We start from the raw sequence: 26,438 nt of genomic DNA, 5'->3' as shown, positions 1-26,438 counted from the left end.
GTACTAGTTGAACAGCGCGCCAAAATTATCAGTTATTCCGCGAAGTCGAGAATTTTATTTATTGGCACAAAGATCTTGGAATTTCCTCGATCATTCCCCGTGTTTTTGACATGGAGGCACCGAGAGTCAATGCTTCTATGTTAACCCAATATTCTGGGAAAACTGTTTGTCTTGTGGGAAATGTAACAGAGGTAAGTACGAAGAAAGAGTGTGAAAGGTCTACACTCGATGTTCGATGTTATACTAACTGCAGCTAATAAGTATATTATTTTATTATTCTAGATCGGCAAAGAGGTAGATTGCTAATTGACAATTCATGCATGACTGTACCTAGTGGGGGTTTTTGTGGGGAAATAGCTAATTCTTTGCGAGAGGCTGGAAGGGGGAATTGGAAATGACCATTATTCGATCTCGTGACGAAATTTGAATGTCTTAGTCTTCACTGACTGTCTGTTATTTTCAATTAAAGTTTAGAATGGCTTAATTATTGCTGTACGTTTGCTCACTTTCACGTGACTGAGCCGCAAAATAAAAATTCCCGAACGAATGGATGCCATTTTCGCAAGATTTCTACTTAGCCCCATACTTAATTATGCAAACAGTTCCTGGATTAATAATTATCCTGGATTAATGATGATCACGATTTTGAAAATATTGACTTTGAAAACGCTTCTATAATTGGTAAAGGTGGTTTTAGAACAGGAAAGACACTGGAAACCTGGAATACCAAACTGGCTCCCAATGTGGACAATAATTCATGTCCACTGCTTGGACAATACAACATTATTTTTAACAAACATTCATAATTGTTTGTATTATTATTTAACAATTTCACGCTTTTTTATTCACATTTTCCGCTTCTTGTCATTCACATTTCACTGTTGAAGATTGCAGTTCAGGTATTTGATAGCTCATAATTTTTTAAGATCATTCTTTTTAAAAAAAAAAATTTACCAGTTGTTGGATAAACACAACAGTGAAAACCATAGAATAGTTTTGGGACTATATCTTTGTTTGAGAATAGATAGGGTTATAGATAAATCTTTCCTGGATTCTTGTTGTATAATCGCCTGTCAAATATAACCACTTCATTCTCATATTCATGCTGTTTTTCTATTCACCTCTTCATTCAGCCTCAGTTTTTTTCTTTCTTTCCTACCATCTTCTTTGGCTGACTAGCTACTTATTGTTATGACCAAATTCAAAGCTGAAAAGTGATCATAGTAATGGTGTTCCTTTTTAATTTTTTACACTCACCACTCATGTACACTGAGGAGTAAAAGTGGGGAACTGATGAATTGTCAGGGCAACTAAAAGAAATGCACAGGTTATGTCTGCACTTGAGCCCAGTGGCTATTCAAGCAGAGCTTATCCTGGTTTCTGTAGTATCAAGTATCCAGGGGTATTTCTATTCCCACCTGGATGGGATGACAGTCTATTGCAAGGTTACCCCCCTAGCATTTCACAGGACCTCCCTAACAGTTTGCCTGTTCTGATTTAAACTCCTGGGCAGAGAGAGGCAATGACCCGGCTTGATCTGGAACTGGACCTCTCTTCTTGGAGTTCAGTGTGCTAACTGCAAAGAAATGCAAAGAATAAATCTATAGACCAAAATTAGCTTTGGTAGGATTGACTAGGCTTCTGACCTGACTATCCATTATTTTTTTTCTTCATTTTTCAGGTGGTGAATGCAAGGGTTGTAATTCAGCAATTCAGCTTTTTCTATACTGGTTCAATTTAAGACTCATCTTGTTTTTCTTGCAGATCAGTTCAAATGGTGCTGAGCTTAAGCTCATGGCTTGTGACCACAAGGTTGTCAAAGTCACTCTGGATGTACCAGTAAGTCCTATCTTTAAATAATTTATATTTTTAATTCAAATGAAAAGTTGTTCACTCAGTATCGAAGAACACATTCTGATTACTTGTTCTGTTAAATAAAATTTTTAGCTTGATGAAAAGCTCCAAGGGGCAGTGGAGGTTATAGGAAGAGTAGAGAACAATTGTTCGCTGTCAGGACACAGAATTATTCCATACAGCAATGATTTTGGTAAGGATGCTTCTGCTTTTGTCATGTGATTTTAGATATAATTCTCTGCTTACCAATGATTTAACCCTTTAACTCCCAGAAGTGATAAACATGTTACTTCTCCCTATAATAAGTTATAAACTGTTCAGCAGACAGGTGGTGAGAATACTCAAACTTATCAGGTAGAAAGTTATCATGGTCCAACTCTGAATTCTAGAAACTGTTTTCCAAGGAAATGTCTAGCAGCTCGAGGGGAGAATTAACAATCAGATCTTGGGAGTTGAAGGGTTAATGGATGTTGTGGTAGATATGGCTTTCAACTCAATAAGTGGTTGAGATTAACAGTACTTATGTCAATTTTTTTTAAGCTTTTTTTTTTTGGTAGCTTTCTGCTTCTATTTGGTGGAAACATAAAATAGAGGTTCTATTTTACAGTTATGTGAATAATTTTTGTCAATAGACCTGGATGCCTATAGTCAAGCTGTTTCATTAGCTGCTGACTTCCCTGAAATATTTGGATCTACACAGTTGAATGGATTTGGCCACTAACCAGATAAAAACATGAAGTTATTCCCTTGTCATGAACCAGAAAGTAAAGACTGTTAAATGAACCTAAAAAAGACTCCTAGCTGACTAGTCTTCATGTTTTTCCAGACCAACACCTCGCATTGTGTTGCTCATTATTTGAGACTAAGATTTGTTTTTCTCTATTGGCCTGGTGGAGATGTTTGCAACTGTTATGGAAAAGAAACAAGAGACAATGTGGAAGGAAAATATGGTTGCATGTAAACCCTCACTGTTTTTATTGAAGAGTAGTTTAGAGCTACAATCTTTTAACAAATAAATGGAAATTCTAGATCTTGTCTCCCATTTCGTCTCAGTATATTCTCCTTACTTTAACCTTAAAATTTCCTAAGGTGTTGACAAGGAGAATTTGTTTAACAATTTAGAGCTTATTTATTTATTATCATTTCCTTTTGCCAGGTGACCCTATTGTGTGATTCTTGAGTGATATTGTAATATGTAACCCTTTCACTCCCTACAGTGACCCAGAAGAAATTTCTTTTCACAATATCAGTAAATCTCAACAGAAAGGTAAAAAGAAGAAATAAATTATAGGTATATCATTGGATTTCACAAAAAAATTATTTGCCATATATATAGCAAATGTATGGCAGACTTAAAATTGGTATTTGAATCTTGGGGAAAGAATAGTTTAAAACACCTTTCTCTTTCAAAGGCCTTAATCTGAAGCCTTTACACCCTAACATCAGTAAGCACATTCTCCGTAATGTTCTTTATACATTTCCCATGGTGCTGATCAGGAGAATTTCTTTAACAATCAAGAGCTTCTTTAGTTGGTGATCAATTACCTTGTTCTTGTGACCTTAATGTGTGATTCAAGGGTGACTTTTGTAGGGAGAAATTAGATACTAGTCATTCTTAGAGGTCAAAGAGCTAACGTGGATTCAAGGTCAACTAGTTCTGATCACAGGAGGGGGAGCAAGTCCATACACCTTCTGGGATAAGTCAATGTATGGTTGGCGAGGTATTTTACCTGTTGACAATTTGATCAAAACCACATTTGTTTATGACAATGATTTTAATTCAAAGAATCCCTTTGTGAAATATCTTTGATTTGGAGTTTTTGAGATTTTCCTTACAATTAAAAAATGTTAAGGAATCACATGAATTTTTAATTAAATTAGTGGTAGGCGATGTGTAAAAGACTTTTCTAGAGAGATTGACAAAAATACCACTAGATACTTCAGACAGGGCTGATCCTTTTAGTTAATAAACAATGAACCTGGTTAAAGTTTAGGCTCATCTTTACTGTGACACAAACATGAATGGAAGCAGACATGCAAATGATTGACCTGTTGACTGAAGTACTTTTTATTTCACGACGTCTTCACAGCAATTATCTGCATATGAAAGCTGCCAATTATGTTTGTGTGACAGAAGAAATTGGGGTGAAATGTGTCTGCTGTTACTGTCTGAGAAGATTCCACATTGCCCCTTAAATAGTAACAAAGAAGAATATACCAATTTACCACTCATTCTTAAGACACTATGCCACAGCTGTCCCTATCCAATGTCATGCTCTGTTTATAATGTGACTGTTAAACACAGACTAGGGAAAGGGAATATTGCAGTTAAGTATGGTAATTTATGAAATTTGACTTTAAGTGCAGCTTCAAAGTGAATAAGGGAATATTATTGCATAAACTATCCCAGTAATGGTTACAGCTGCTTTCAATCATGAACACTTAGAAGGCCTAAAATCAGTCTACTGTAACTCAAGCATAATGGTTTTGTCTCACGTCAGTGCTTCCAACAAATGATGAATAAAAAAAATTCACACCAGAGTTCTAGGGGCAATGAGCCAAGAATTAAAAAGAAAAGTTCACTGATTCATAACTTAATTTATACATATACAATTACAATTTTAAAAAAAGCCTAGTAATTTTTCATTGTTAGAGTAGAGAATGAATTAAATTGCAATATCTGAATTAGTAGAGGACTAAATAAATCCAATTTTTGAGATGAAAAAGAAAAAAATATTTTCTTTCAGACATAGGAGCAACAGTTTGTAAAGGTGTCTTCACAAATATTTTCCAGATAACACTGTAAACGTCAGAAATGGCTAGTCTGAGTCTAATTTTTTTGACATTATTTTAAAAATAATTATCCGCTCATGCTACTGAATAAATGTCATTGTTTGGCATTGCCATGGCAATAGAATCTAAGTTCATGCAGTGACATCCACATCCTGTGACAGGACATTCAATATGTTCCCTGAAAAGGAATCCAGAATGTTAACAGTCACATACATCATTTGATAAAAATAAACACTTTAACTCTACAAAGGGTAGCAAAAGTCCTTAGCACAAGGAGAGAAACAAAATCTAACATTTAAGTGACTAACAAACTAATAACACTTTGAAAGAAAACCCTAACATGATAAACAAGTCGTGGACTATAGGAGAATATGCACTCTTCCCAAAAAGTTTTAATCCAATGCCTGGAAATTTTTTTCCATTGCCTTCCCTTTATAGTACACACTCATGCAATGGAATTCTAAAACTTCAATTCCAATGAAAAGAGATTGATCCAGGTAGTAAAGAGAAGGGAAAGACTCATAAGACATGAGGGAGGGCCACCCACCCTTAAACATCAGTTTTGAAGAAATCATCTCAGTTGGCCTAGTCTAAAATCACAAGGGAAGAGGTATGCTTGTAAAGGTACCCCCACCATTAATATTTAGCTACTTTAGGAGAATTCTATATTACTTCCCTTGTTGCATGTGTATCAGAACTGAAATCTCCAATTTCACACTTACTTAAACCATTCAACTATATGATTGGAATGTCCACCATGACGACATGATTGGCACCATGTGAACCAGTTATGAAATGGATTCACAGTTCGCGCATTTGCTGGTTTTTCTGCACTTGAATCTCCTAAAGAACAGATTTAAGTATTTGTATTGAGTATTTGTTTTTTAGCTGATAATCAAAGGTGGTTATATCACCTGAGCTCAAAAGTTTTGTTTACACGTGCATCATTTGAATTTCAGAGACACTTTTGTTTAAACTACCTTACTTAACAGTAACAGTTTGGAACACCAACTGAAATAAAAGTCTCCATGTAGATAAGATTCTCTAGGAAGAAGAGGAACTGAAAGATTCAGTTGTGATTTTGCAGTTATAGGTTAACTTATATACTGGTAAATATATTAGTTCTCTTGACCTTGATTTGCTGGCTTCTGTGAAAGTGATGAAGATGTTCCCATGTGAACTAGGCAGAGAGCACATCTTGGAAGAGGCTTACGGCAACCTGGGCAAGCCATAATCTGAAACACACGATAAATATTTTTTTGGTCTATGTCTTCCTCACAGACTGCTAAAGGTCCCTTGTACTGATTAGCTGTCTGCACACTTGTGAAGTAGAAAGTCAAACTGCCTCAGTACATTTCAAACTCATGGAGTTAGACTGTGTACTTCACAAGTTTTTTGGAATTGAATTGTGTTCAACAATAATTATTGTTGTTCATGCCAACATACTGTCAAAGAAGGTAAAAAAGATAAGCCAAAGGCTAGCTGTGGGCCATGCCAAAAAAACAGCATTATCATGCTGCCTCTTCTGTGAATAATGACACACCTTTGTTCTGTTTGAGGGATTGCAGTATTGTGCAAGTTTACGAGGCCTTGAACCTAACAGTAGTGATAAAAAGTTAGCTCAACAATTCATTTCCACCACATTATTACATTAAAGCACAAGCACACTTCCTACAGTAAATGTGAATGTACAGTGTTGTGATATAACTCATACGCCAAGAATTTTAAGTAGAGTGGGGTGAGTAGAGCTCAATCAAGGAGACCTTATGTGAGAGGGGTAGGAAATTTTATCGAGTACCACAAAACAAATTTTTTTTGAGTACCACAAAAAAAATAGTACTAAAGAACCAGCATTCAGCAAACTACAGATAACTAATCAGTTATGTAATCAGACAACACTGTCTATTTTCCAACAATATTTGCCTTTTTAGAACAGCCTTTAAAATGGAACACCACATAAGGACATGAATCATTTGGAGAGCTAGGAAATGGATCCAGGTAAATGCTCATAATATCACTATAAGAAATGATGGCAATAGACAAAGAGAAGATAAAATGTTATGAAACATTAGCACTTACTTGTTGATAGCATGTTAGTAAGGATGGAGTTGCCACAAAAATTACATGAAACAAACACTTGTTGAGGGGGCCTTTGGGTGGGATCTTTTAAGTTAAAATGAATATCAAACAGGGACCTGAAAATAAAAGTAATTGTTGAATAAACAAAAGTCGAAGGACACAACATATATATGAATCATGGTCATATTTCCTTAGAGGGATAAAAAAACTCAATATTTTACAAATACTTGTAAGCATTTGCTTCACTTCAAGCATGTGGCTTCATATCTCTGATGGTTTTATTCCCTCACAAGATGCCCATTGGTGCCCCTTTCTAAAACAAGAAAACTGGAAAACTTTGTGTGATAGATTTAAGTCAAGGTTTATTACCTCTTGGAAAAACAAACTGAAAAGACAAATCTTGCCTTGACAACACGTTGTTTTCTCAGATAGTACCATTAACAAAAAGAGAGAACCATTTTCTTCCACAGCTATTAATAATCCTTGATATATTTTATAGCCGTTGTACTACATAACTACAATAAATGCAGCTAGTCTTAGCAATACACCGTGAGGAAACAATTCCTTATTGAATACCATCAATTTCCCCAAGAAATATGGAAATTGTCTACCAATTCTTCCCTATCAAACAATACCTTTGATGCCAGAGCCTCCACATGTCAAGCAGACTTCTATAACTGAAAATACCAAAACATTCAGATAAATATTTAAAATTTTGAAAGTGCAACTGTAAACAGTGGTGCTTTATAGATGAACGTCTTTCTCTAAAAAAGTATTGTTGTCTTACTTTTCTATCCATGATAAAACTCTAGGATCTTTGAATACTTCACTGGAGATATGAGTTACACAGTTGACAAAGACCAAGCTTGCTGTTTGAACATCTGTTGTCTGTTAAGAAAACCAAATGTTAACCACAACAAAATATATATGGGAGATCACTTGTCTACTTCCAGACCTTCTGTTTTCTCTTAGAAAATTGTCTCAAGAGTGAGGAAAATTGGAGACCCAGGAATTACACAATTGCTCTCAAGCTCTGCGTTGGTACTTGAACAATCTCGAATTCTTTTTTCTGTTTTTATTGGATGAAATAAATTTGTTTGACCTGTGGAAAAAAAATCAGCAAAAAAATGATCCTTGTGGGGGGACTTCAATTAAAGCAATTGCAGAGAGTAAGCTTGAAGAAAATTCCTGCTTCAGTAAGGTTTGAACCCACATGCTTGGAAGTGAAGCAAGTTTTGGAGGGTTTAGCTGGTTTAAGGAATCTGATTAGATTACTCTATGAGAGAGACAAACCCTCTAAAATTCCCTTGAAAAAATAAATGTATAAATAAAAAAATAGAAGAAACTAAGAGAAAAAAACCTGTGACTGAAAAACTCAATACACAAAGATAATATAAATAATCTTTATGTGTGTGAAGTACAGCGAGGGAGACTTTACCTTATTTACATATTTTTCTATTAAGTTTATTCCATCCATTGAAATTCCTAAGGGATAAAGACAATAATTATTTAACTGATAGAAATTGTTTAGAACTGATTGATATCGATAGCCTTGTAGCATAAAAAACAGTGTTGTATATTCATGAAACTTAACAATGTAGTAATACAAATGAAAGCAAATTATGTTACTCTCTATTTCTTGTTACATAGTTTGCTGGTCAGTGGTTAATTAGATACGGTGTATATATTTTTTCTTCCCGTTAATTGTAAGTACTCTTTATGAAAATATAATTCACTAATATTAATTCTTCTGGCACTGATATTAAAACTACCATACGAGTACATACAAGTACCTGTGAATATATGAAAATCTTATTTTCACTACTGCTTATAAGTAGTGTTCATTACTGCAAAGATTGCTTTCAAACTCATTAAAACCACCATATAAAATTTTGGCAGATAACAATGTCCATGCCTTATTCAATTGAAAATTTCCTGTCTACTTGAAGGGAGATGAGGTAAGAAAATTGAAAACTCTTCCTAAAATATGTTTGGTCATTGATTGATTAATTGCCATCAAAAGGCTATTTTGTTGGAACAAACAGTTCTTACACCCTAAATTACAGTCTGTTTCACTTCAAGGGAAATTTTACACTGCAATACACTTCTTTTTTACCTTTCTCCAAATTCATTTCAGTTCATCCATAACATTTAGAGAGACTATGTTTACCAAACACAGAATGAAGGTGAAGTGAAATAATTCCTACCAGTAAGCAGAATGCCATCTAGATCCCCAGCATTACTCAACTTTGTTGACAAGTTTTCAAGAAACTGGGACAACTGATATATGAAAATAGTGAGAAATTACAATTCACTTTTTGTTCCATGCAGCTCAATCGAGCTTCTTATCATGTCAATACCACCTTGCTAGCATTCAAAGATTGCAGTTTTAAAAATGCTATGTTCCTACCTTGTGATCAGGAAGGTACTTGCAAGCAAAGGCTACTCTGTCCTCGATTTCAATTCCTTCCTCAGCCTCAAAGAGAGCACATTCATATTTTCAATCTTTTGACCCTTTACACCCTAACATCAGTAAAGGTATTCTCCATACTGTTCCCTATACATTCCCTGAGGTACTGACAAGGAGAATTTGTGTAACAATCAACAGCTTCTTTTGCTGGTGATAATTTTTTTTATTCTCATGACCTTACTACATGATTCTGGGGTGATATTGTAAAGAGCAATTAGATGCTAGTCACTCTTAAGGGTTGAAGGTTTAAGAAGTACACTGCAGTAGTATTACAATTTTAGACAAACCTTCTCTTCCCACTGCACAATAATAATAGCTTTAGACCCTTTTTCTGTACTGAGAACTATTTATGCCTTAAAGTACAAATCTTATAATCAATTACCAAAAAGATTGTGGCATGTTTACAGGTAAAACTTACAGTATATATAGAAAACTCAAAATTTAAAGAAGGAACTCACCAAAATATTCTCAAAGTGTTCAGCCTCAGTGGTCAAAAAAGCAAAAGCTGATCTAAGGTAAGGATTCTCCATCTAAAATGCAAAGTGCACACCTTCTCATGACTACTTTAGTTGAACAAAATTGATATTCAAAGAAGAATGTTTTGTTTGGTCACTCATGACAGAGGAATGCTTAAGAAGATTGAAACTCCTCTTGAATGGTTTAGTCTCCAGTCTCCCCTCTCAGAGTACATGAGTATTTTGTCACATTCATCTGTCAGTTTACAAATATCCACTCACACTCCTGAGTGGATTGGAGCATTGTGAGATTTTAACATCTTGCCTAGAATTGTTTTTGTGAAAATGAATCCCTGATGAAAGATAATTTAGTGTTTTATATAACTATTATAACTCACCTGACCACACAGTGACCTGCACATGTCTCTCCACAAAGTCTTCTTTTCCTCTGTATACCCTGACAGTGCCATAGCGACCACATTCAGGGAACTTCCTGGAAAAGTACCAGAAATCAATCAGAACACCAAAATAACTACTCTATTCTTTGGAGAGGATTACACAAAAGTGTGAGTGTGTTTCTGTGCAGAGTGAAGTTTAAACCAAAGAGTAACTGAATGCTGTATTAATTAAGATATTACCTTTAGTACCTTTCATATCATTTGACCCTTGTGAGCTCAATATTTCAATTGCATCTCTGATCTTGTTATTGAAAAGTGCTACTGCTGCAGCTCTCTCATACTGTCCAGAGGATTGCAATCTGTAAACAAGAGAAAATTATAGGTTTATTTATTAAAAAGGATTCAAAAATGAAAAATATATTAAGACTATCAAAATGATGCACACTTTTCCACTGGCTTAGTAAAACAAATTAAAAGAACAATGTTTTTCTAACAAATTGCTGAGGCCAAGTGATGTGACTTTTCATCAAAACAATGAAAAAAACTATAGAATGAATCAAGTTTGTCTTGTCAACCCATTCCAAGATTATGCACCAAACTCAGTCATTTAAATTCCTAGAACCATCAATTGCTCAAACCTTAGTCAAACAAACTAGCTCAATCATTTAATCTAAGCTTTTCACTTACTTGTTTAAAAAATCAGCAAGTGTATTTCCAGAGCTTTTAAAATCCCAGCCACAAAGAGAAAGAGCCAGCTTTCTGCAATCACACAGAAATAACTACAATTACAATGGAACCTGTACTGTCACCTATGGGGAATAGCAGGGTGACTGCTAATTATAGGTTGACTGCTTAACACAGCTTCCACAGATTGGGGGGTATTATAAAAAAAAAAAATGTAAACAATGTCACTTAATGCCCTACTTGACCACTAAATGTACAAAATCTCCCTCAAAAATACTATTAAACACATTGATTTTGAGAAAGAAACATGGATTAATGATAACTTGAAAGATTATTCTTAATTTCATTTGAGTGGTCCCACTTTAAGTGACTGTTCAATACGGGTGGAAGACAATAAAAACAGGCTGTTGAGACTTAGTAAAGGGTGACTGCAACCACTTAATAGAGGTGAAAATTACAGTGAGTAAGGAGAAACACATTTGTGACTTTGACAACTGGTCACTTAATACAGGGTGACTGCTTAATATGGCACCATTTAATACAGGTTTGATTGCATCAATAAATTGTAAGTGCCACAAAAAATTCAACATCCTTCAGGAACAAGGGTACAGTCAACTACAAGTAAGCATAACAAGCTTGATTCTGACCTTTCATCACTGTAGTACACTGGTGCTACAAGACGCTGTTCTTGGTAAGAGTCTGCTTTACTTCTTGCAGTTGCACCTTTGAATATAAATTATGATCATAGTAGGCCTTTGAATTACACCCTATGGACTTGCATGGTCAGTGTATCACTGCAACTTTAACCTGGTTATTTGAACCCTCAGTAACAAGAAATATTACTTGACTGTAAAAATACAGTCTATGAGAAGTAGTTTTCCCTAAGTTTTATATACCTCCACCACCATTCTCTCCACCAATGATAGATTTGATGCCATCATATTTAAGAGTTTTAGATTTATCTGAAAAAAGATTATACACGGAGTTACACACTGAAAAGAAAGTTACATAAAGGAAACATTCTTTCAGCCTCCAAAAATTTCTCATCACCTTTAAAGATCATCACTTAGCATACATGAATGAGTAAAAGTGAATTGTACCTTGTTCTCTCATGGACTTTACCCCTGAAATATTGTTAAGGTTTCTCCAAGAAAAAAAAATGACCATGTGAGAATTTTGGCCAATTTCTCTCCCCATTTCATCCTTTTCTTCCAGTTTTGTCAATGATAGAGTCAAAATTACTGAGCCTCTTCTAAAACCTTGGAAGAGCAATGTTGCAAAGCTTTTGACCTTTTAACTCCCACCAGTGTTGATGTTTATCTTCTCCTTGCAATATGAATGCAATATCCACCATGCAAGTGAAGGCATTATTTTGAAACAGGACCAAACTACAAAAAAACGTAGAGAAACTGGAAGGGAGATTCACTAATCACACCTTACGGGTCAAAGTTGACAAGTGAATTTTGCCACCTTTCTGTTTATGCAAATGGAAATCCAAATGATTCCTTGAGAATCTAGTTTGACAGCTGCTCACTGAAATACACTTAAAATTCACCATTTGTGATAATTGAAGATTTTGTGAACATTTTTGTAAACCTTTTTTGTGTTGCTGTGTGGATTTTTCTCCATCTGAAATCTTATGCTTCAGTTTGGTTTACTGATATATATGTACTATTATTTGAAATTTTGTCATTCAGCAACATAGACTGAATATAGAGATCATTTTCTGAGCCTGATAATTCCATTGCTACCTATACATAATACATGATTAAAAAAAAAAGATACGATAAATCCATGACCACAGCTTGACAAGCTTAGGATCTCCAGTTATTCTTGCAATGTCTTGTGCCTGTTAAGCCCAAAAAGAAAAAAAACAGCCTATTGACATCATTATGTTATCATTATCATCATTATCACCATTATTGGCTGTCAATCAATACTAATCAACTCCCATTTAAAATCTGGTCAACTTTTTAAATATGTAAATAAACTAGGATCTATTACAAATAGGTGCAAAAAATCCCAACACCTCACAGTTGCAATTGAAAGGCTCAGAGCAAGAAGCTGAACAATCCCTTGATTTTTCGGCCATTTTTGAAAGTGTTCAGAAGTATTTCTCAACTACTTCTGAACACTTTCAAAAATGGCCGAAAAATCAAGGGATCGTTCTTGCTCTGAGCCCTCCAATTGAATGGCTGAGAGAAATAAGGCACTAGGAGTAAGTGACTTTTGATACCGGATCAACTACTCCATGTGTTTCAAAAAAGGATACAGCTTGGAGAGATTATCTAGTACTCTCTCTTAAGCCATTCAGGGCTCTTTTCTAAGCCTCCCTTCAAATACAAACAACATCTCTCACTTGATAAAAGTCAATTCCATATCCTGCAAATGCTCTGCGCTTCATCTTTAATGAGACATCTTCCTCTAAAGCTGCCTCTGTAGTCTACCACAAAAACAAAATAAGCATTTATCTGATAAAATAATAACAAAAAAAAATTTAGGACACTAATGAAATAATATTTCATCTTTTGTCCCTGCCAAGGCACACACTTGAATGCATGAAGACAGAAATATTTTGTGATCATAAACTAAGAGTGTTAACCTTTTATAACCTAACATCAGTATGTATATTCTCCAAACTGTTCTCAAAACATTTCTCAAAGTGCTGACAAGAAGAATTTGTTTAACAATCAAGAGCTTCTTTAGTTGGTGATCATTCCCATTATTCTTGAGACCTTGATGTTTGGTTCAGGGGCAATATAGGAACAAAACATTTAAATGCTAGTCACTCTTTGGTGTCAAAGGGTTACAATGGCCAAAGTAAAATGTGTCTGTCCAAAAATTGAGAAAGAAGGAAAAAAAAAAAGTATTTTGAGAGATGCACAGAAAAAAGATAGTTAATATGTTTTTTGATTTTGATTTTTCTATATCCATCTATTTGATGTATCCATTGTTTTTCTCTAGCATTTATTTTTAGAATAGTACAGTCTATAGATGCAAACAGTTGCTAAAAAAAGTAAATGTTGTTTACACACCAGAAACCTGTTAGGGTTCATATCAAACTGCCTGAAGTTCCATGCAGATAAACCTGGATGACAAACAAGGCCTACAGAAATAACATAGTAAAGGTCAAACATACCTTTTGTGAGCACTCCAGTAAATGCTTCCCACAACCCCAAGTAAGATAGGAGTTTGGGGACCAAGTCTGCAGGGGTAACAAAACAAAACAAAACAAAACTAACTTAAAAAGAACATACTTAATGTTGTAGAACAGTCGGGGAAATATAACAATCATGATATCTCACACCTTCCCAGTGATATATAAGTTTTACCATGGACAACTGAACTTACTACAGATATTCTTTCAAAAATTGTACAGTCTTGGACCAGTCCTGAAAATATTCAATACAAGAAGAATAAATAATAAATAATACAGAAGTTCTAAGAGTAAAAACAAAAAAAATTATATTATCAACATTTTCCAATGTTGAAGTAACTGAGGTCATAACTTTTCACCAACCAAATGATGATATTGCAAGCATGCGATTCTCTTGTGTAGGATGCCAGGAGAATGCAGACACAACTGTTCCTGATGCTGTTCACCATGAAATAAAAAATATACAAAAATTTTTTTTCAACTCTCAAGGACTACATGTATCAACTGTACCATGATTTACAGACCTCATTGATAATGACAGGCATGACTATTATTATTATCATTGTTCTATGAATGAACAAATAAGCCATCTAAGCCTCAGTTCCTTTTTTTTCTTTCTTTTTCTTTTTTTTTTAAGGCACAGAAGCTGCAGTTCAAAACAAAGAAAAGGTCATAACAGAACTACGCCACTTACTCCTCTTGGATAAATTAGCCAATTTAATACATTAATTTCAGCCTATAATTTCATTTCTAGCCAGTGCATCATTGTGAAATATCAAATTGAATTCAAACATGCAATGGAAAATTATATCATCAAGGGTATAAAATGTTTATAGCTTTCTTACAGCTTGTCAACATGCAGAAGTGCTGAATTTCACTGACGATTTACCACCCTTATATCTCAAAAACTCATTCACCCTTGGGCAACTTAACACATTTATTGAAAATCATTATAAACAATGGGAAACTACATCTTACGCTTAACACTCCTTTCAATGAAAGATGGTTCTATCTCGTATCCAACTCCATATGTTGGTGAAACTGAGGAAAGATTTCAATTTAAGAACTGAATCAGGTTTATCAAGTTAAACCCTGCATTCAGGCCCTCATGGGATTTGAACCCATGACCTTTGAATTTCATATATTTAAAATCATTATTCATCACTTGGATGGTTTATTTGGACCCAACAAATTGACCAGCTCCCAGTTGGCTTGTTAGCTCAGTTGGTAGAGCACTGTACCAGTATTGCAGAGGTTATGGGTTCAAATCCCGTATGGGCCTGAATTTTTTTCAGGTCCTATTTTCAACTACTAGTTCAGTAGTGTTCTTAGCTGTGTGGATCTCTTAGATTTGTTTCTTCACCACAGTGCAAATATATGAATTTCATATATCTAAAACCATTATTCATCACTTGGATGGTTTATTTGGACCCAACATATTGACCAGCTCCAAGTTGGCTTGTTAGCTCAGTTGGTAGAGCGCTACACTGGTATTGCAGAGGTCATAGGTTCAAATCCCATACAGGCCTGAATTTTTTTCAACTGCTAGTTCAGTAGTGTTCTTAGCTGTGAGGATCTCTTAGATTTGTTTCTTCACAGCAGTGCAAATATATGAATTTCATATATCTAAAATCATTAATTTTTGATTGTTTAAGTAGGGGGGCTTACATGGTTAGAAAGATAGACAGTGCTTTACACTCTTCTAAGTTCTGCACTGAATCTTTGATTAGACTAGCTCCCTAATGGACTCTACATGTTAGTCTACTTACTTACCCGCTGAAGCATGTTGAATATCATACAGTTGCACAATGGGGCTCTCTATACCTAGTGTGGCTACTAAGCCAGATCGTGTTGGACTCCATGAAATGGCTGTCACAGGACATAACTGACTCATTGTCATCAACTGAAAAAGGTTAAGGTAGGACTGAAAATATAAACTTGCACAAGAAGAAACACCAGTTGGAGTTATTAGGACAAAAACATTCTTGAATTTTGTATTTTTAAAGATGGACAACAGTAACTAATTTCCACATATAGCTTTTCAAGTTAACTGTCCTTATAATTACATAGTTTACATATATCTTGGTTAACAGTAATTTTGACAGTGGCTTCTCAGGGGTCAAATTTTAGCTCAAGCAATCCCAAGATTTGACTTGATTTCCAACTATCATCCCTGTTTTCTCAGATGGGAGTCCATTCCAGAAAAATTCAACATCTGAGCCATTTCGTGCTACAGAGAGGATACAGGTTTTTCAAAGTTTCGATCATCCCAGATGCAAATTACGCCAGGCCCACCCTACAAAAAAAAAAAAATGTATATATTTCTTAACATAATATTTCACTAAATCATATGTACACCAAGATTTACACACTGAATGTGCACTAAATAAATTTTCATTCACAAGCTGGTTGAAGAAGCTAAGAGCCAATCAAATGGTGCGCATCACATTTTTCGTGCATAAATAAAATGATATCTAGAGTGCCTTTGCTATTCTTTTGGTGTGATCAAGTTGTCAAACAATGTATGCAAGTCTCTTCTTTGTTGTTAATTAAGTTGCAGAATCATCAGCTTTTTTTCTCGGTCACAGAACATCTTGCTTATAGTCAACTAAGTGCTATCATTACAGTGTTGTAGCAAAACAAACTTATCCATCAGTTGACCTTACTTCTTTTCAAATTGTTATTCTTTTGTGCTCATTGTAGTTACTCTGTGTTTAGTATGATACTGTTGCTTGTATCTTCTTACAACACTAGAATTGTTACGTCTGTTTGTTTCATGCTAGGAGTTCCACTAGTGTTATTATTGTTTAATTATTTCTCTTGATAGTCTACTGTTTCTTTTTAGCCTAATCTAAGTTCAACTCTATTTTGATTTCTTGTATTCCAGTTTGAACCTACAACTTAATCTGCACCTAAAGCTACTACTATTCTTTCTGCTGCTACTGCTACTAAGGCCAACAAACTTCAATCTTCATTATCTTAAAGTTTATGACCCTTCATGTCAAATGCTACCGATTGATCTAGACCTTTCAATTTTGATCTGTCATTAAATCAGTTAAAATCGGCCAAGTGGAGTTTGAATTGTTGTCACCTCGCACTGCGCCACCCCTGTAGTTGTTGAGGATTTGAGTAAGCCACAACCTCTAAAATCTTCACAATTACATGTGGTATCAGTTTTGTTTTCACATGTGAACCATATTAAATCCAAATCCTTAGGAAAATTACAAAGAAAAAACTTACAAAGAATGAGTAGGAAAAAAATTTGTCACCCAACACACAAAATATTCCCATGTATTATGTGTAAACCATTAAATGAGGTGTATTTATGCATCTGGGATATTACTTTAATATATGTTGAGACAGTTCTCTAATCCTTACCCCAGAGAATGAAGCTATTCTGTGTTCAACAAGTGGGTCAAAACATACACCATACACTGCTTTTGTTACGGCAGCATTCTGTGGACGGAATGTGTCCGCTAGACAAAAAAGGATGTATCTCTTAAAACTTATATAAAATCATGGTGTTCAGACACTTATGAGTAATGTCCATCATAAATTTATCTCTCATCAACAAATAGATTTCATGTTGTAGAGCATCTGTACAAGACCAAAACATGGCATTCAAAGCCCAGCCAAGTGTGTCACTAATGTTCTTACCAAATTTCAACAATTTTTCTGTGATCTACCATGGTACAGACCCACAGCAAGATAGAATCAATCAGTTTTATGTGATAAAGGAGCAAAATTTTGTTAATGGTGATGTCATCTATGTGTCTGTTCTCCAACAGATCATAAGTATGAACCAATCAAATTGTGTGTATAATTCAGCTTATCAATCCATATAATGCAGTGTCTATAGCATAATTACGTATGTGTCTGCTTATGACAGAACTTCACCCCACCAATTTAACACTCTGCTCACCTCTGATGTCAAATGCTCTGATGTATTTTGGTCCCTGCCCAGTGATCAACACGTTAGAATCATAAGGACACCAAGCTAATGAAACAGTTATATCTGAAGTGGCTGCAGCAATTAAAATGAAAACAACGCAAGTGTAAGGTTTGCAAATGGTGAGAGGTTCAAGTCTTTTTGTATTTACTAAATACTGTAAGCTGATGGCTCTGGCTTCACCACCATCATCACTTCTTCCCAACTCACTTGGATTTCTTGAGAATTCAACGGGTAAAAGGATTTCTCCATTGGTTTAAAAATCTCTTTTACCTATCATGCTTAAAATAAGGGGGAACACTGTCTCATATAGTTATATAATTTTTCATATATAAAATTTTACACTTTATGTTCCATAGTTGAAATAAAGTGTTAACAATGTAAGTTTATAAGTGCACTGAATGAGGTAAATAAAGACAGAGTACATACTGCTACAAATATACATTAGGAATATTGAAGATAGTGCTTTAATTTGCACTTGAAAGAGGGAAAGGATAAGCTTTTGATATCTTAATTCATTGAATTCCAAATTACAAAGAGTATGGTGCAAAGACCCCTGTGTTGTGATCTGATCTTTGTACATCAGATTGAGACAGTCATGGTGGGGGGATAACACCAGTTGAAGATAATTTAGCAGATAAAGCCACAAATAACCATAAAAATTTGAGGATAATTGAAGTATCAATTGCACAGTCACCATCACTGTGGTAAAATCACGGTGACTGTCATAATTATCATAATAATTTACCATAAAGCAGCTTACATAGTTTGACAAGAGCCAAGAAACAAGAGACAAGAAATTAGCTAATAAAGTCACATCAAATAACCATAAAAATTTGAAGATAAGTCAAGCATCTACTGCACAGTCACCATCACTGTGGTAAAATCATGGTGACTGTCATAATTATTGTAATAATATAAGGTGAAGCAGCTTACATAGTTCAACAAGAGCCCTATTCTGCACGTGTGAAGGCTCTTGGAAATTTGTCCCTACGGTAATGGGAGATTGTTTGCCACCAGTCACTCCTGAGTGTCTATAATTTGGAGATGAAAAAATTTAGATCAAAAATGTTACAAACCAGGTGCTATTCAACACAATCACTTTCCTATACAGGTTGTTAACCTGAATAAGGTTTTTCAAGTTAAAACTCAGAGCAGCAACAATGTTCCTGTGAACTAACCTCTTTTCTTGGTTACCACTTTCCCTTACAGCTAAAACAAAGATAAATCAGTAATCAAAGTATAATCTAGAAAAATGATTCAGAAATAAATCAAAGTAAACAAATCATAGAATAAAATATTAAATCACATCCCAGTGCAATCTATACAAAACAGATCCACATAGAAAAACGTCTCCCTTAAATCCTGACTCTTTCACTCATTCTCAAAGTTAATTTTGAAGTTTAAAAACCATCCACTTTCCTAAGTCTTTGTAAGATAATTTATCCCTTTGCACCCTTACATCAGTATGGGTGCATACTGTTCTTTGCATATATCCTGTGGTATTAGGGGGAGAATTTGTTCAACAATCAAGACCTTTTTTAGTTAGAGATCATTTCCTTTTGTCTCATGATCTCAATGTTTGATTCAGGGTTGACATTGAAAGGAGAAATTAGATGGCTGTCACTCTCAAGTGTTTAAGGGTTAATGATGATTGCTAGCCACAGTTTCAGTGGAACATGATCAAATTGTGCAATGTTTTAGTATGTAATTTCTAGAATGACTTTGCTAATAAGCTTTTTTAAGGGTTTAAGCTGCCACTAATTCATTTTTTGCAAGAATAAAATGAAGTAAATAAAAATGGAGTGTTGACCTACTGGGTTGAACACTGACGTCCCAAACAAGGAGAGAAGGATCATTTCTTGCTTTGTCCAAGCCAACTGCCAGCTGAGTGATGAGGAAAAGTAAATAAAACTATTTTGTACAAACATTAATTAATGGTCACACAGGCCAGGGTAAAACAACTTTCCTGAATTTTGGAGGGATTGCATATAAGTAATAAAGGCAATCTAAGATGAAGATGAAAATGTGTCTAGCAAACACATTCTAAGAATCTGTAGTGCAGTTTTCTCTTTTGCTGCCTATGCTTGTTAAGCTCGGGTGTGTTTTTGCCTTTATGTCTTTGATAAAATTGTGCTGTACCCATCCCATTCTTGATTTACATGTACATTTACATTTATATTTACATTTACCAAGACTTGGTAGGGGTAGAGGTGAAGGGGGGGAGGGGGGGGAAGGAAGAGGAGGGTGTCTCCCTAGGTCTGAATGCTGTATTTCCTGAATAGTTGCTCTTCCTTGAATAAGCACTTCCCCCCCCCTCCTTGGAGTCATGCAAGCACCCTCTCAAGTAAGCACACCTTTCCCCACCTTCACCATCTTAATTGTAGGGATACCTAAAAAAAACCTGTTTCTATTCCTACTTTAATTACAATTTTTCAAGCTTCAACTACAGCATTAAGTCACTTCCTATTATTTCTATCTCTATGCACTTGCAGAGTTTGTATTATATACGCTATCTGTTCTTTTAATTTTTACTGGGTTACCTTAACAAGCGCCCCCTTAGATTAAGCCCTGCTATTCCAAAAAGCACCCCTCCTTTTAGCTGAAATTTGAAATTAGCCCCCGGTAGCCTGACATTTGTTGAGCCTTAACACTTTCACTCCCAAAATCTTGCTGATAATTCTCCTTAGTGGGCTCAGTTCTGATGATGTGAACTAAGAGGATTTGATATTGGACATGCAATTATCTCCTAAATGATATTTGTCTTTATTCTCATCATTTGTCTGCTTGATATCATATTGAAATTGTGAGTAGAAATTTTTTCTTGGTCACTCGTGGGAATAAAAGGGTTGAAAGTTGCACCTGGACCAATCCCTTGTGTCATCTCATCAAGAAGATAATTAACATACCAATTTATTTTCAACAGGATTCCATGCAAGGCTGTTACATTGCCGTGAATGCCTGGGGACTTAAAAGTTTAAATTTTTAATTAATGTCATGTAATAACAGTTGATGAAATCCTTTCACAATTATACAAAATATCAAACTACCAGTACCACTTATTGTCACACTTTCAAAAGAAAGTACTAAGTAACACAACATTACTAATTTCATAATCCCGGCATTTGTAAGTTTGAAATCAACTGATTCTTACCAAATTCTCTAGAAATTCTTTGGTTTGACTGATTACTTTCTTTTCCAATGCTGAAAGAGAAGACAATAATGATAAGTAATTAACAAATTATTTACTTTTAATCGTTTCCATTGAAAAGTGACCGATGTTTACCTCATTGTGAACAATATGCCTGAGAAAATATCACTCAGCCATATTTTTATAGATGTTTGCTGTAAGTTAAAATGATTAATAACTTGGTGGTTTTCACTTTTTTATCTCAAACAAAGAATGAAAACAACATTTCAGTTGTATTGCTCAAGGGATTCAGGGTTATAGCTTAGAAACTGAAATTTCAAGCATGATGGCTCAAAGATAGTGTTTGAATATCAAACAATGGTAATACTATGTAACCACAGAAGTGCTTGCATTACTTTACCAATGATCACCTGCTAATAGTTCCTGTGGATGATCTTTACTTAGCGACAACCCTAGGAATGAGGTCCACCAGTCATGACATTCCTCACCTTCTGAAGCATTGCACAATACTATGGCAAGTTGGTTTTTAACAGTTGTGATTAACACATGTTGAAGATGTGTTCCCTTTGCAGGGTAAAGTAGTATTATCAACTGTGTTGATAATACTACCATAAAGAGTTTAAAAGCTGACATTTCAAAACATTAGCCCTTCATCAATCACTCTGACAAAGGGCTAACATTTAAAATGTCAGCTTTTAAACTCGTTAGGGCAGCCAATTTATGTTATCAACTCAGTTGATAATACTAAATACTAAATTACCCTGTTATACTCTCCCACCAACCCAGCACCACAGTTTCTTTAGAAATTTACCCCCTTTATTCACATGTTCTCTTTGCAGTCTGCTGCTGTATGATTCTCCTGAAGTTGTTCCTAATGAATGTCGGTATCCATTGTTTTTCCCATTTATAGAAACATGTTTTGTTAATTCTTACCTTGTGACTAAAACTCTTCCATTTGCTTGTCCAACTGCTAATAAATTTTCTGGTTCTGATTTTGGATACCAAGCAACACACTGTGAAAACACAGAAAACACTTTTACTTGTAGCCAACCTGGCCAGAACTTATAGTAAACGGAATAATGTTTGATTGACATGTAGTTTTATAACTAGTGCAGGAGAAAGCAGTCCTGAAAAGTTAAATGTTGTTTGTTATAGTGACTCCCATTTTCAGTCATGGCAGAAGTAAACATCAGAATTGATTTCTGTGGTGTTTTCCAGATGAGATAAGGGTGGTTTTCATATGTATGGGAAAATCCCAAATGATCAGTGATTTTGGGAACTTTGAAGAGTGAAATGTCTTCCCAGGAGAAAAACACAATGCATTAAAACCCAGATCTAATTAGCAATTTTCCTTACTGTCTGCCATACAATTCCTACGACGTAAGTTTGGAAATTTTGATATTGTCTGCTTCATATTATATTGATACTGTAAGGAGAAATTATGTCTTAGTCACTCAAACCATTTAATAAAGGAAGGTTTTGGACAATCAAAACATAAAGTGAACCAAAAAACAAATATATATTTTTAGCTTTTAATTGAACTGGTTACCTTTAAATTTTGTATATCATTCACAACAGATAAAAGTGATGCATAGGTATCTCCAGAAAGATGCATTACTGAAATCATAAGAAGAAAGATATAAAATATTTTACAAGTGAAAATTCATATTAACAAAAGCTTGAACCAAGGACAATACTGAAATGCAAGGCATAAGTTGGCAAGGAACAGACTGAGGTAAAACTATATACCTTGGCTTCTTACACCTGCAGCCGTTGGTGGACTTTCCTGAAACCAGTCAGTTAAGAAACAAAAATGTTTAATATAGTGTACATTGCTGCAAATTTTTATTGATGCTTTGATGATCTAAGGATATCATTGTAGAGACTTCTGCGTATTTTTTGGAGAAAGATATGCAAGAAACTACCCAGGACATTGGGAAAAAGTGTTTGACACAATCTTTTTCCTGATACTTGGATCGTTGAATGAAAGTGAACTTTGATATGTCTAACCCACCAAGTACCACCCCCTAAATTTTCCGTAGGACTTGTTTAGGCACATGATCATCCTATAATCGATGGGCGAAATAACAATTTGCTTTTATTCTAAAAACTGGCCTTCCATCAAGGAAAATTATGCAAAATTCTCTATATATCACCTTACCTGAGACCTGCTGACTTTGTAGAGACATATTTCATTTCCGAAGGTGATAAACTTGTCGTGTTGGTTTGGAGACCACAATACCTGCCAGTTTGCCGTGCTCATAGTGGAAAGCTTGTCAAAAATATTGAGTTCGTTGTGTCATTATGTAAGATTTAAGGTCATCTATAACAGTTTTAATTGAAAAATAACTACAAAACGTTTTCAGTAACTCTTAATTTGCGCATCTTGTGGGCTCCCTGCTCTGCCTCAAAGGTTACAAGATAGCGGACGACAGTGAGCCAGCAATAAACGTGAGCTATCCGGCGGAGTCAATAGGCACGTGATCTTATAAGGAAATTTAATTGGTTGAAACTGAAAATTGAAATTTCACCGCGAACTTTTCCCACTGGAAAAAAAAAATCCTCGAGTTTCACAACGAAATAAAATGGGATCTGTTACGAAAGAAGAGCTGGAAAATTTAGCTGTAAATTTGAAGAAAGTACAAGATAAATTCCTTAACGATTGGACTGGGGAATCTTTTCGAAAAGCTCGTCTCGAGGACAAAGAGAATCACGAAAACATACTAGCGAAAGGGAAAGGTAACTGTGTTTATAACGAAGATTGTAATGAAACAGCAGTATAAAATTACCAAATTTTCTTATTATCCCCAACTTACAGAGGAGATGAGGCATCTAGAAGAGACGATCAATCAGTATCATTTTCAGAGCGAGAAGAATTTAGAAGGTAAGACGCAAGTAGACGAAGTTATCGTGTTTACTTCTGACCTGACTTCTAAACGATGAAATTGATAAAAGCAGACATAAATCAAAGGTTTCCGACATGTTTGTAGTTCTACGGCAGAGGGCTGAAGAAGTTGCCAATCTGGAACGAGAACTGCGAGAATTACAGATTTCAGCGGAACGCTTGGTAGAACAAAGGAATCAAAATCAAAAACATTTTGAAGAAACCGAGTGTCAACTCCGCAAACAACAAGAAGGTACGTAAATTACTTGTGTAGTTAAACCACGTTTTGCAAGATAGAGACTAGTGAAAATGGAGGTGATAGGAAAAGTTTATTTTTTCTGCAGTGAGAAGTGTCTCGAAAGACACATTTGTTAAACATGCTTAGATCATACTTGCTTAGTTTTCAACACATCTACAAATAAACTTTACGAGTTTTGAAACAAGATCAAGCCACACTAAGCACTGCTAAGCTGACAGGAGACTAATAATCTCAGTTGTAAATTAACCAGTGGTCAAATGAACTCTTGCAGAAGTATCTGCTAAGGAGCAGAGCACATCGTACAAGATTAAACAGTTTACCAAAGGTACCGAGTACTTCAAAGAAAGACTAGGATTATCCTTCAAGAAGGTGGATGGTAGGTTATTAAAAGCATTTTAAAAAATTGCTAATATTGCATAAGGAAGTTGGACTGGATTATGGTAACCTGGTGCTGAAGAGTACAAAAGAGAACAACGCACATCATCTTACCATTTTACTTAAATAATGAGGCATTGGCTGAATCAGGCCAAATCAAACTTTCAGACCGCCGTTAGGAACTAGTTGATAAATTATTCATGAACATTATTCAGAGTGAACCGAACAAGCTCCATGACCTTCTTACTGCTCGTACCACAAGTACTTTGAACCCTAGAAACAAACGGAAGTTTAGACCTGTGTTCAGGACACAAATAATTCGCAACAGTTGTAGCATTTTTAATGCCCTTACAGCCTAAACTTTTTTACTAGAATTTAATCGACATTTTTTATTTACAAACGTAAGATATACAAACACATTTTTGTACAAACTTGCTTTAAACTACCGATAGTTCTTTTCAGTGTTATTATCTTCTGTAATAATCGTGTAATTCAATTTTTCAGTTGCAAAGCGATTATAAATAAACATTTATCTCTTTATCTATTTAGGCTAATGGCTTTAGTGGCAAATTCCATTTTATACCCCACCCCCTCCCCCCCCCAACCAAAAAAATAACAAAAATGAGTGCCTCAATATACTTAATAAGTGATCTGAACCTCTTCCACTTCACAGAGGAACATTTACAGTTTGTGTTCAAGTACATTGACCCAAAAGATGAAGATAGGCCCTTTGTTTTCACTGTGGCAATTACCAGTCTGGACAAGTACAATGGTAAAACCCTCAGTCACTGAAATGTTCATCATGTTGTTACAATCATGTTCTATAATCCTTTGCTTACACCAAGTGCTTGTCTGATCCAACTTCTTCTTAACAAATCTTAGCATTACTTAGAACAGTATTTAATGAAGACTAGAAAAGTCAGTTGAAAATGGCAACTAAATGACGAATTCAAAATGGCCAGTCCATGTATTAGTTAAACATATTAAATGTTTAAAGTTGACTAATTAAGATCCACTGTGGTGCAGAGTCAAATAATAATAGTCAATTCTTATTTACAGTGAAGGATTGTATGCCAGAGGTCAAAGGACTTCCTGAGATGGTGGAAAAGCTGAACAGCACAAATAACTTCTCTGCATTTGTTGTTGCCATGAGGAGAAAATTTAGAGATTTGGTAGAAACAAAAAATTAGACATTCAATCTGCAACTCAGACAAAGATATGTATATAAAGATTGTGGTGTGGGATGTTGCCATGATAAAGGAGTGTATAAAAGGAACATCTCTAATGGAGTGTGTAATTTTTCGTGCTTTTTAGTACATCTTCAGGACCTGACATGGAGTGAAACAACATTACATGATTCGAGGACCAGGTCAGGAATTCTTAATGGCAATCTGCAAATTATATTTCCTGACATATAAAAATTGGAAAATCACTGGTAGGGAGTTTTTCCTTTCCATAAAAAGACTTGTGAATTTCAGAATTCCTAACTAGAGAAATGCAGGAAATAGGTGCACAATGGAATCCATTTCCCAAGATTTAGCTGTATATTGTCACATTTTGAGTCTTGCAAAAGCAAATAAAGGAAATTGTATAGAGAAAGAAAAAGCCTTAAATTTTGCATCCACAATGTCAAATTGTTTGCTCTGATGAAGGGCTCATGCTTGAAACATCAGCTTTCAAACTCTTTATGGTGGCCAATTTATCTTATCAACTCACTTGCTTACCCTATTATACTCTCCCACTGATGTAGCACCACAGTTTCTTTACAAACATACCCCCTTTATTCATTTGACTGTCTAAAACTGTTGTTGACTTCTAAGATTAAATAAGAGGGAAAAAATCTGTCTTGGCAGTTGTCTTATTTGGTGGTGGTAGTGTTTTGTAGTGTGTTTCCCAGATCTCTACAGAACTTATATCCTCCTGGATCATT

General features: G+C 35.0%; 3 protein-coding genes and 1 non-coding gene across 5 annotated transcripts; 3 read left to right on the top strand and 1 right to left on the bottom strand.

Annotated features, from left to right (window-relative positions):
* The first annotated feature begins 18 nt into the window (after positions 1-18).
* LOC131791210 (replication protein A 14 kDa subunit) lies at positions 19-2,882 on the top strand. The gene is made up of 4 exons (XM_059108545.2): positions 19-191; positions 1,765-1,839; positions 1,948-2,047; positions 2,487-2,882. Exons 1-4 carry the CDS (start codon positions 111-113, stop codon positions 2,573-2,575), a joined length of 345 nt encoding a protein of 114 aa, XP_058964528.1. The 5' UTR covers positions 19-110; the 3' UTR covers positions 2,576-2,882.
* On the bottom strand, positions 2,687-23,428 carry LOC131791211 (GATOR2 complex protein MIOS). Of its 2 annotated transcripts, none has more exons than XM_059108546.2 (36): positions 23,152-23,428; positions 22,740-22,776; positions 22,540-22,607; positions 21,924-22,003; positions 20,994-21,043; positions 20,749-20,807; positions 19,657-19,726; positions 19,021-19,051; positions 18,776-18,873; positions 17,813-17,914; positions 17,269-17,366; positions 16,136-16,186; positions 15,664-15,793; positions 14,869-14,931; positions 14,254-14,328; positions 14,085-14,125; positions 13,873-13,938; positions 13,093-13,176; positions 12,519-12,582; positions 11,834-11,857; positions 11,630-11,695; positions 11,381-11,456; positions 10,737-10,808; positions 10,290-10,408; positions 10,050-10,144; positions 9,655-9,726; positions 9,137-9,202; positions 8,934-9,006; positions 8,165-8,211; positions 7,514-7,614; positions 7,362-7,403; positions 6,727-6,842; positions 6,191-6,243; positions 5,780-5,882; positions 5,370-5,490; positions 2,687-4,825 (listed from the first exon to the last, which is right to left on the bottom strand). In XM_059108546.2, the coding sequence occupies exons 1-36, from the start codon at positions 23,251-23,253 to the stop codon at positions 4,723-4,725; spliced, it is 2,718 nt and encodes a 905-aa protein (XP_058964529.2). In that variant the 5' UTR covers positions 23,254-23,428; the 3' UTR covers positions 2,687-4,722. The 2 variants fall into 2 exon arrangements, with proteins under 2 accessions (XP_058964529.2, XP_066029158.1); XM_066173061.1 differs by having other exon boundaries at positions 10,299-10,408.
* On the top strand, positions 15,100-15,172 carry Trnat-agu (transfer RNA threonine (anticodon AGU)). The gene has a single exon. It is a non-coding gene; the product is annotated as a tRNA-Thr (tRNA).
* Positions 23,429-23,551: 123 nt separating the features above from the next.
* On the top strand, positions 23,552-26,346 carry LOC131791209 (kinetochore protein Spc25-like). The gene is made up of 6 exons (XM_059108544.2): positions 23,552-23,729; positions 23,809-23,874; positions 23,981-24,127; positions 24,405-24,509; positions 25,182-25,280; positions 25,568-26,346. The coding sequence occupies exons 1-6, from the start codon at positions 23,576-23,578 to the stop codon at positions 25,696-25,698; spliced, it is 702 nt and encodes a 233-aa protein (XP_058964527.2). The 5' UTR covers positions 23,552-23,575; the 3' UTR covers positions 25,699-26,346.
* The last annotated feature ends 92 nt before the right edge of the window (positions 26,347-26,438 follow it).

Source organism: Pocillopora verrucosa, chromosome 10 (assembly GCF_036669915.1).
Source record: "Pocillopora verrucosa isolate sample1 chromosome 10, ASM3666991v2, whole genome shotgun sequence".
Lineage (NCBI taxonomy): Eukaryota > Metazoa > Cnidaria > Anthozoa > Scleractinia > Pocilloporidae > Pocillopora > Pocillopora verrucosa.
Note: the sequence above shows the minus strand (reverse complement) of the source record. Positions and strands in the feature narration are given on the sequence as shown.